The sequence below is a fragment of the Eulemur rufifrons genome, chromosome 7 (assembly GCF_041146395.1).
Source record: "Eulemur rufifrons isolate Redbay chromosome 7, OSU_ERuf_1, whole genome shotgun sequence".
In the NCBI taxonomy this organism is placed as follows: domain Eukaryota; kingdom Metazoa; phylum Chordata; class Mammalia; order Primates; family Lemuridae; genus Eulemur; species Eulemur rufifrons.
Genome location: NC_090989.1, coordinates 47,179,426 through 47,190,191, shown reverse-complemented (window position 1 = coordinate 47,190,191; position 10,766 = coordinate 47,179,426). Strand labels below are relative to the sequence as shown.

General features: G+C 33.6%; 1 protein-coding gene across 1 annotated transcript in view; it reads left to right on the top strand.

Annotated features, from left to right (window-relative positions):
- The window catches only part of IMPG2 (interphotoreceptor matrix proteoglycan 2), an 85,158-nt gene continuing 74,392 nt past the window's right edge, over positions 1-10,766 (top strand). Inside the window, exons 1-2 of the mRNA XM_069471961.1 lie at positions 1-85; positions 542-790. Coding sequence (XP_069328062.1) covers positions 1-85; positions 542-790 — 334 coding nt within the window. The remainder of the gene's footprint in view (positions 86-541; positions 791-10,766) is intronic.

Genomic DNA, 10,766 nt, shown 5'->3' with positions numbered 1-10,766 from the left:
ATGATTATGTTTCCTCTTTTTAGGAAGATTTCTCTGGGTATTTTGATACTTTTCCTGATAGAAGGAAACCTTCCATCATTAACAGGTATTTAAAAATCTACATTTGTTTTTGTCTTTCTATATATCGCTAGTATATTCTCTTCAAAAATAGCATTATTGATGTGATTGCTGTAAAATTGAATCAAATACTAATTTATAATCTTTGATACTGCTTTATTTAAACTTTTAAAACATCTCCAATAATTTTGGTTTTCCTTCTTCATTAGTTATTCCTGATTAAAATCTTACTTCCTTTTATTTCTTATATTGAAATTGGATGTATACTTGATTGCAGTAACAATCTTGAATTAAAGGAGTGGAATTAAATGGAAAAAGTTTGAATACTTCACTCCTCACCTCCTTAGATATATATGTTTGTCTATAATCTGAGTGTTGACTTCAAAATCCAAATGTAGCATGTGTTAGTTTTTCTTTAATTTGTTCCTTTTGTACTGTATCTTCATTCATCTAAGGAAGACTTAATTGTGCTTTCCCTCTGTAGCACAAACCTACTTATCTTTAGAGGAGATCCAAGAACCCAAGAGTGCAGTTTCTTTTCTCCTGCCTGAGGAGTCAACAGACCCTTCTCTATCTACTGAAAAGAAACAGCCTCTGGACCACACAGAAGCTGAGAGATGGTGGTTACTCAGAAGGCGGAGATCTATTATGTTTCCTAATGGAGTAAAAATCTGCCCGGAAGAAAGTGTTACAGAGGCTGTGGCAAACCATGTGAAGTATTTTAAAGTCCGAGGTAAGCAAACATCCAAATTCGTGTGCTCCATAGTGTAATTCAAATGTAGTTCAATCACAGTTGTTGTATCACAGTATAAGTCAAAATTTGTGATAATTTAGATAGGACTGAGCCAAATATTCTTTCTACTTAGCTATGAAAAGAGGACTTGCTAAGAATATCGTATTAATATTAATATAACTACAGAGAAAAGTTTATTTTAAGGAAATGTTTTAGATCTTTGTAAGCACTTCAAAAATATGAGTTCATGTTACTGGATAAATTATAATTTTTACTTCTTCATTACTGTAATTTGACTAAATGTAACCATAAAATATTATTTACCTAGGTATACTCATCTGCTTGCCTATTTAGTTATTTTATATACATGAAAGTATAATCAATTTCTATATTTTATAGCCTAGGCATTCCACAGATTCCTGTGGGTTGCTCTCTAGTTGGTACACATAAAACTTTTTATGTCTAAAATTATGGCACTTCTCACAATGGGCCCTAAAGAAGACAAGTCGAATTTTATTTTATTTTGTTTTTAATTAAACAATATTATCCTTGATCTCATAGTTTTTTGTTATGTGAATTTATTCTATGTTTCTTATATTTATTCTATGTTTAATTGAACATAGTATGTCCCTTAGACCTTTGGAAGATTCCCAAACTTTGCTATTTGCTGCTCAAGAGCTAACAAAAAGCCATAATATGGATGCGATGTTAGTAAACTAAAGTGGAGATAGATGATGAAATGATTGTGAAATCAGGCTTCTTCATTCATGCATTTATTCATTCATTTATTCAAAAAGTGTTTATTGAACTTACTATTTTTGAGGCACTGGGTTATATGAACCTTCTGAGTTGTTGCTTTATCTTCTTTATTTTCAATATTTTCTTGTTCTTTTCTTCCTTCACCCTCACCAAAGTTTTAAAACTAAGATAAAAATTTAATGCCAGATATTACATGCATGTATATATTTGATATATTTTTGTTTTTTATATTTTGATTTTATATTTTTGTTTTTTAAAGTGGTACAATATATTAGCAGCTCTTTTTCATGAGTATATTTCTATTTCTTGATTGTATTTGGGAGCTATCAGACATTACTAAACAATAAGCTTTCCTTTTCCTTTTTAAATGGAGATCCATAGACCTGACATTTTGTGTATAGGGCATATGCCAGAAATGGAAAATTCCAAAAAACATGGGAAGAGAATAAAGAAACCAAAAGTGAACGAGAATGACAGTTATTAATTTATCAAGATGTGATTTCTACTGCCTGGATTTTTACTTTATGTTATTTTTAAGTAGATCAGAATACCTAGATATGTTAGCATTTAAGGAATGTAGTTATATCTTTCAATTGCTTTACTCTTGTTTTTTTTTTTTTTTGTTTTTGTTTTTGTTTTGTTTTGAGACAGAGTCTTGCTCTGTTGCCAGGGCTAGAGTGCCATGGCGTCAGCCTAGCTCACAGCAACCTCAAACTCTTGGGCTCAAGCGATCCTTCTGCCTCAGCCTCCCAAGTAGCTGGGACTATAGGCATGTGCCACCATGCCCGACTATTTTTTCTATGTATTTTTAGCTGTCCAGATCATTTCTTTCTATTTTTAGTAGAGATGGGGGTCTCGCTCTTACTCAGGCTGGTCTCGAACTCCTGAGCTCTAGCGATCCTCCCACCTCGGCCTCCCAGAGTGCTAGGATTACAAGTATGAGCCACTATACCTGGCCTGCTCTTGTTTTTTATAAATTCAAGAGATACTATTGAAAAAAAGCCAACAAAAAGAAAAACACAGCATTCCTGGAATAATTGACTGTAAAATACAAATGCCATGAATAGGAACCTTGAAAAAGTACCTCATAAGGCTAAAATGGTTGGCACACCACATCAAGATGATAACAATGTTTTTTTTTAGATTCTTTTTTATTTCTTTTTTTTTTTTTCTCTTTTTTTTCTTTCTTTTTTGGGGCACACAGAAATCCCAGATAACAATGTTGATATAGCTATTACTGTCATGGTGAAGAATAAATATTTCATTTGTTATTTTTTTGAAAATTGGGATAAATTAATTCTTCCACAAAGGTCTTGATTTTGAAGAGATTTTGAAGGCATAATTTGGATTATGACCTTAAAACCAAATATTTGAACCTTGGAGAGAGGGAGCTATTCAATGTTCAATAAAGCTGCGGTCCCCAACACCCTGGGCGGGGGACCAGTACCAGTCTGTGGCCTGTTAGGAAGCGGTGAGTGGCAGGCGAGTGAGCGAAGCTTCATCTGTATTTGCAGCCACTCCCCATTGCTCGCATCACCACATAAGCTCCGCCTCCTGTCAGATAAGCGGTGGCATTAGATTCTCATAGGATCACGAACCCTACTGTAAACTGCGCGTGCGAAAAATGTAGGTTTCACACTCCTTATGAGACTCTAATGCCTGACGATCTGAGGTGGAGTTGAGGTGGTGATGCTAGCGCTGTGGAGCAGCTGCAAACACAGATTATCATTAGCAGAGAGGTTTGGCTGCACAATAAATGTAATGCACTTGAATCATCCTGAAAGCATCCCCCATACCGGTCCATGGAAAATTGTCTTCCATGAAACCATCCCTGGTGCCAAAAAGGTTGGGGACCACTGCAATAAAAGATCTTGGCTCTTTCTACCAAACTAATTCAATATAATGTTTTGCCCAGTTTTTCCTTCATAAAGAATTTGGCATCAATTGCTAGTTGTAACAAATTTGAAGTTTCTCTAAGCAAGAAGCAACTGCATTTAACCTAATGATTTATAAAATTAAACAGGATACTTGGAATAGAATATAATTATGTCTCCTTCCTCTCTTTTTAAAAATCATATTTGTAGTGGACCTCTTAAAATATAGCTTTGGCTGGGTGTGGTGGCTCACGCCTGTAATCCTAGCACTTTGGGAGGCCAAGGTAGGAGGATTGCTTGAGGTCAGGAGTTCTAGACCAGCTGGAACAAGAGTAAGACTCTGTCTCTACAAAAATAGAAAAATTAGCCAGGCATGGTGGTGTGTGCCTGTAGTCCCTGCTACTTGGGAGGCTGAGGCAGGAGGATCTCTTGAGTCCAGGAGTTTGAGGTTGCGGGGAGCTATGATGATGCCACCGCACTATAGCCTGGGCCATAGAGTGAGATCCTGTCTCAAAAAAAATAATAAATTAAAAAATATGTAGATTTATTGAGGTATATGTTAATGGATTATAGGTTATACATAAAGTATCCCATTTGATTAGTTTTGACAAATTTACCATTGAAGCCATCATTACAATTAAGATAATTAACTTACCACTCCTAAACATTTTCCCATGAATCTTTTTTTTTTTTTTTTTTTTGAGACAGAGTCTCACTCTGTTGCCCAGGCTAGAGTGAGTGCCGTGGCGTCAGCCTATCTCACAGCAACCTCAAACTCCTGAGCTCAAGCGATCCTCCTGTCTCAGCCTCCCGAGTAGCTGGGACTACAGGCATGCGCCACCATGCCTGGCTAATTTTTTCTATATATATTTTTAGCTGTCCATATAATTTCTTTCTATTTTTAGTAGAGGTGGGGTCTCGCTCTTGCTCAGGCTGGTCTCGAACTCCTGAGCTCAAACGATCCGCCCACCTCGGCCTCCCAGAGTGCTAGGATTACAGGCGTGAGCCACCACGCCCGGCCCCCATGAATCTTTATAATCCCCACTTCCCTCCCTACCTCTCCTTACCCCAGTACTGAAGTGATCACTAATTTGCTTTCTATACATATTGTTAATAGTTTGTATTTCCTATACTTTTGTATATAAATGGAATCATAGTATATACTCTTTTTTTGTCTGGCTTCCTTTAATAGGGTAATTATTTTGAAATTCATCTATGATTTTTTTGTGTATCAATAGTTTATATTTTATTATTGGGTAGTATATTCCATTTAATGGATGTACCATGATTTCAGATATTTGGGTTTTTTCAATTATTAGTGATTACAAAGAAAGAAATTATGACCTTTTGGTCAAAACTTGGATACAAGTTTTTGTGAGAATGTGCTTTCATTTCTATTAATAGTACTACTATGTCTGGGTCACATGATTTTTAATAACTTAAAATTGTCAAACTTTTCTACTGTGACTGTATCACCAGCAGTACATTAGGATTCCAGTTTCTTCACATCCTTGCAACCCTTGGTATGGTCAGTCTTTTTTAACTTTAGGCATTCTAGTGGTTGTGTTTCTTACCGTGATTTTCATTTGCATTTTTATAATGACTAGTACGTAATGATTTTGGACACTTTTTTATTTACTTATTTGTCATTTGTATGTCTTTTAGTGAAGAATCTTTTTGAATATTTTACATTAAAAATGTGTTATTTGTCTATTATTAAGTTGTAAGAGTTCTTAGTGTATTCTAGATAGATACAAGTTCTTTGTCAAATATGTGTTTTGCATATATTTTTCTCCCAGTGATTTGTTTTTTTTATTTATTGATGATGTCTTTTGAGGAACAGAAGTTTTAAATTTTGATAATGTCCAATTTATCAGTTTTGGGGGGGATCATGCTTTTGGTGTTGAATTTATGTTTGCGTAACCTAAAATCACAAAGTTTTTTTTTTTATATTTTCCTATAGAAGGTTTATAGTTTTTAGGTTTTACATTTTGGTCTAGGACCTACTTTGAGTTAATTTTTGTATATAATATATATGGATCAAAGTTAACTTTTTGCTTATGCATAGCCAATTGTTTCGGCACCATTTGTTAAAAAGATCATTCTTTCTTGCCTTTGCACTTTTGTTGAAAATTAGTCATCCATATATGGTGGATCTATTTCTGCACTCTTCATTCTGTTCCACTGATCTGTTTGTCTGTTTTCATGTTAATACCATACTGTCTTGTTTGCTGTATGCTTTATAATAAATCTTTGAATCAGATAGTGTAAGTTCTTCAGCTTTGTTCCTTTTCACATTTGTTTGGTTATGCTAGGACCTTTATATTCCATATAAATATTAGAATCAGCTTGCCAATTTCTATAAAAAAGGCTGCTGAGATTTTGATTGGGATTGTGTTGAGTCTATAGATCACTTTGGGAAGAATTGTCATGTTCATAATACACATTGAGTATTTCTTTTCTAAAATGCTTGGGACCAACCAGAAGTCTTTCAGATTTCAAATTTTTTTGGATTTTGGAATATTTGCATATACATAATGAGATATCTTGGGGATGGGACCCAAGTCTAAACATAAAATTTATTTATGTTTCATATATACCTTATATACATTAGCCTGAAAATAATTTTATACAATATTCTTGATGATTTTGTGTATGAAACAAAGTTCATGCATATTGAATCATCATGGGTTTCACTATCTCAGCAACCGCTGTGGACAGTCTGTGTTGTTTAGCATCACTATTATTCCTGACTCTAAATTTGTATGCAACCAATAAGCAAGCATTCTCTTACACTTATTCACACATAAGTACTTTAACAGTAAAAAATATGACATACCATTAATACAGTGAAAAAATAATGTGTTCAGGATAACTAACCAGCATCATCACCGGAATACCAGTATCAGCTGTTAAACAACAGCAGCAACAAACAATGGCAGGTTTTTAGTTTTCACTTATGATGCTGTTCTGATTAAAAGGTTACTGTATGCTGTATTTTATTTATTACTGATGTTGGTGTGTCTGGCCTGCACAGGTGCCATTTTATTACCCTTTGTGGTTGTGCATAATGGGGGAATCTGGGCATGGATGGAAAAAATACATCACAGCTGAAGGGGACTGGGAGAGTCTTTTTTTCCCTTGGGGACTCTGAATAAACTGTGTATTATGTCCCTGTGTTTTGACTGTGACCCATCATGTGAGGTCAACTGTGGAATTTTCCGCTTTTGGTGTCATGTCGGCACTCAAAAAGTTTTGGATTTTGGAGCATTTCAGATTTCAGATTTTTGGATGAGGGATATTGACTTGTATTGAGTATTCTAATCTATGAACATAATATATCACTCCATTTAGGTCATCTTCAATTTTTCTCAGCAATGTTTTATAATTTTTATTTATTTATTTGTTAATTCACACATGGAAACTTATATTGATTCTGCTAAGTACAGTACTAACCACAATAATTAAGACATTGCAGAGTGTGCAATAATAAAGGAATGAATGTACAAGGTGTATATGCAGGAAGGACACAAGTGCGAATGACCATCCATGCCTGAGGTGGTACAAGTGACTGGATTTGAAGAATGAGTTTGCATTTTGCAGTGAGTCAGAGTGGGGAACACCATATGGAAGGTCTCAGGACCCAAAAGCTGGGTATAATTCCATTTGTTTAAAACTCACTATGCAGCAGGTAGAGTCCTAAGGGATGAGGCCATCCACAGCCCATACATGGCCCACACATGGAGTTGCCTGTTTAGCAAATATAAATGCAAGGCACCCAATCAAATTTGAATTTCAGATAAATGACAAATAATCTTTTAGTGTATGTATATTCCATGCAATATTTGGGACACACTACTATATAAATCTGAGTTTGATCTACAGGTTTATTCACTCTTTATTGTTAGGAAAATTATTCAATTTCTAAAAATCTCAGTTTCTTCACCCTTGAAATGGGAATAATAATATTATCTTTAAAGGTCTTAGTGAATATTACCTAAGAGTTCTAGGGCCATTGGAGATCCCAAATAAGTGATAGTATCATGATTAAATGGAGGGAGCATATAACCAATATTTTGTTTAGTGTACAGATCTTGCACATCTTTTATCAGATGTATTTATAAAGATTTCTCTTTATAAATTTTTTCATGCTATTGTTAATGATATTTTTTAAAAATTTAGTTTCTGGTTATTCCTTGCTAATGTATAAAAATACAAGTGATTTTTATATATTGAACTCTTATCCTCCAACTTTGCTGAACTCACTTACTAGTTTTAGTAGCTCTTTTATATATTCCTAAGGGTTTTCTGCATAGATAATTATTTCATCTGCAAATGTTTAATTTATATGCAAATACCTTCTAATTTATATGCCTTTTATTTCTTTTTCTTGCCTAATTGCATCAAAATTGACTGTTCTACATGTTTTGAGCTCCATAATTCTGAAAAGAAAATATATTACCCTAGAAAAAGATAGCTTCATCCTGGATTCCTGGATTTCTATGTATTAGATAAGACACACAGCCTGAGACCTAATAAAAGGATTGAAGACAGATTAAACACTAGCATTTTCTTCTTCATAATATTATCATCACATTTTCCATTCCTTCACCAGTTTCCAGGGCAGTTTATTTCGGCCAGAGGAGAGGAATTTATAGATTAGTTAACTTATCAAAAATAGAAAGTTCTCTCCAGCAGTTACTAACAACTACATGCAAATTATTTGACAAGTGTGGGAATTCTGAACAGGTATATTTATAGACCAAATAGCGAAGTATGTGGCATTTGTTTCTGATAGAGTTTTGTCTTTCTTGGTACCTCTTTCCCTGGAATCATGGTGATTTTGCGCTTCTCTGTCTACAATGTTCTATCTAGGTATCTCCTTTCTGAGCTTCCCAAATGCTTCAGACTTTCCCCCAGCTCTCCTTCTCTATTAAAATGTAACTATTCTGAATTTTATTATTCCATGTTAGTTAATTGGACCTTCTTGTCAGATAGCTCCCAAACTGAAAAGCCATTGGATAAATCAAGGATGCGTTACCTTTCCAGAGGGAATTGCATTTTTTACAGCTTTTATTGAGATATAATTCATATACCATACAATTTTCCCAGTTATAGTACAAAATTCAATGTTTTTTTTAGTATATTCACAGACATACTAAATCACCACAGTTTAAGAACATTTTTATCACCTCAAAAAAAAAAAAACCCATACCCTTTAGCTCTTACCCTCTTATTCCTTTGTTGCTCTTCCCCCTCTCCCCAGGCCTAGGTTATGACTAATCTACTTTCTGTCTCTATAGAATTGCCTATTCTGGATATATTATAACAATGGGATCATATAATATGTGGTCTTTTGTGACTTGCTCTTTTCTCTTTGCATTTTGTTTTCAAGGTTCATCCATGTTCATGTATCAGTACTTTATTCTTTTTTTATGGCCCAATAATATTCTATAGTATGGATATACTGCATTTAATTTATTCAGTTGTCAGTCAATAGGCATTTGATTTGTTTTTATTTCTCTTATGTACATACCTAGGAGTAGAATATCTGGGTCATAACTTTATATTTAACTATATGAAGAATTGCCAGACTGATTTCCAAAGTGGCTGTACCATTTTACATTCCTACCAGCCGTGTATGAGGGTTTTGATTTCTCCTCATCTTTGCCAGCTTTATTTTCCTTTTTTTAAAAAATATTGCTATAACCATTTTAGTGGGTGTGAAGTGGTACCTTGTGATTTTGATTTGCATTTATATAATGATTAAAAACAGTGAGCATCTTTTTGTATACTTATTGTTCATTTATGTATCTTCTTTTGAAATATATCTATTCACATCCTTGTCAATTTTTAGTTGTGCTATTTGTTTTTTTATTATCAAGTTGCAAAAGTTATTTATATACTCTGGATATAATCCCTTATCAGATAAATGATTTTTCTATGGGTTGTTTTTTCACTTTATTGATGGTGTCTTTCGTGCACAAAATTTTTTATTTTGATGTAGTCAAATTTATATATTTTTTTACTTTTTTGTGTGCTTTTGGTATCATAACTAAGAATCCATTGCCAAATCTGAAGTCATAAAGATTTACTTCTATGTTTTCTTCTAAGAGTTTTATAGTTTTGGCGTGTTTGGTGTTTAAGTCTTTGAAATATGTTGTGTTAATTTTTTGTATATGATGTGAGATAAGATTCCAAATTCAATTTTTTTTACATGTGTTCCAGTTGTCCCAGCACCATTTGTTGAAAAAACTATTCTTTCTCCATTGCATAGTCTTAACACCTTTGCTGAAGATCACTTGACCATAGATACATGATTTATTTCTGGACTCAATTCTATTCCATTGATTTATATGTCTGTTCTTGTGCTGGTAGCATACTGTTTTAATTACCATTGCTTTGTGGTAAGTTTTGAAATCAGGAAGCATGAGTTCTCTTTGTTCTTTTTAAAAATTATTTTGGCTATTCTGGGTCTCTTACAATTCCATATGAATTTTATAATCAACTTGTCAATTTCTACTAAGAAATCAGCCTATATTCTGATAGGATTGCACTGAATGTGTAAATCAGTTTGGAGATATTGCCATCTTAAGAATGTTAAATATTCCAATCTATGAACATGGGAAGTTTTCTCATTTAATTAGATCTTTAATTTTTTCAGCAATTTTTTTTGGTTTTCAGAGTATTAAATTTTACACTTTTTTGGTTAAATTTATTCCTAAACATTTTATTATTTTTTTGATGCTTTTGTAAATGTAGTTTTTTCCTGATGTTTATTTTTGGATTGTTCATTGCTAATGTGTAGACATACAACTGATTTTTGCATATTGATTTTGTATCCTGTAACCTTGCTGAACTTGTTTATTAGTTCTAACAGTTTTTAAATAGATTCCTTAGTATTTCCTAGATATAAGCTCATGTCATCTGCAAATAGAGATAGTTTTACTTCTTCCTTTACAATTTGGTTGCTTTTTGTTTTCTTTTCTTGCCTAATTACCAATGTCTATGGTAACTAAAACAGCATGGTACCGGCACAGGAACATAGACATAGACTGATGGAACAGAACTGAGAACCCAGATTTAAAACTATCCTCACATAGCCATCTAATCTTTGACAAAGCAGACAAAAACATACACTGGGGAAAAGAATCCTTATTCAATAAATTGCCCTGGTTAGAACCACTGACCCTCACTTTTCTTACTAAGTTTTAGTGGATTTTCCTGAGCAAATGTTTCTTGATTTGTTGTATGTTCCAGGACCATTTCCAGAACTTCAAATGGTGGTTTTCTCCAAATAATTTTTACCAGTTTCACTGGGGGGAGTAGATGCATGTAACTCC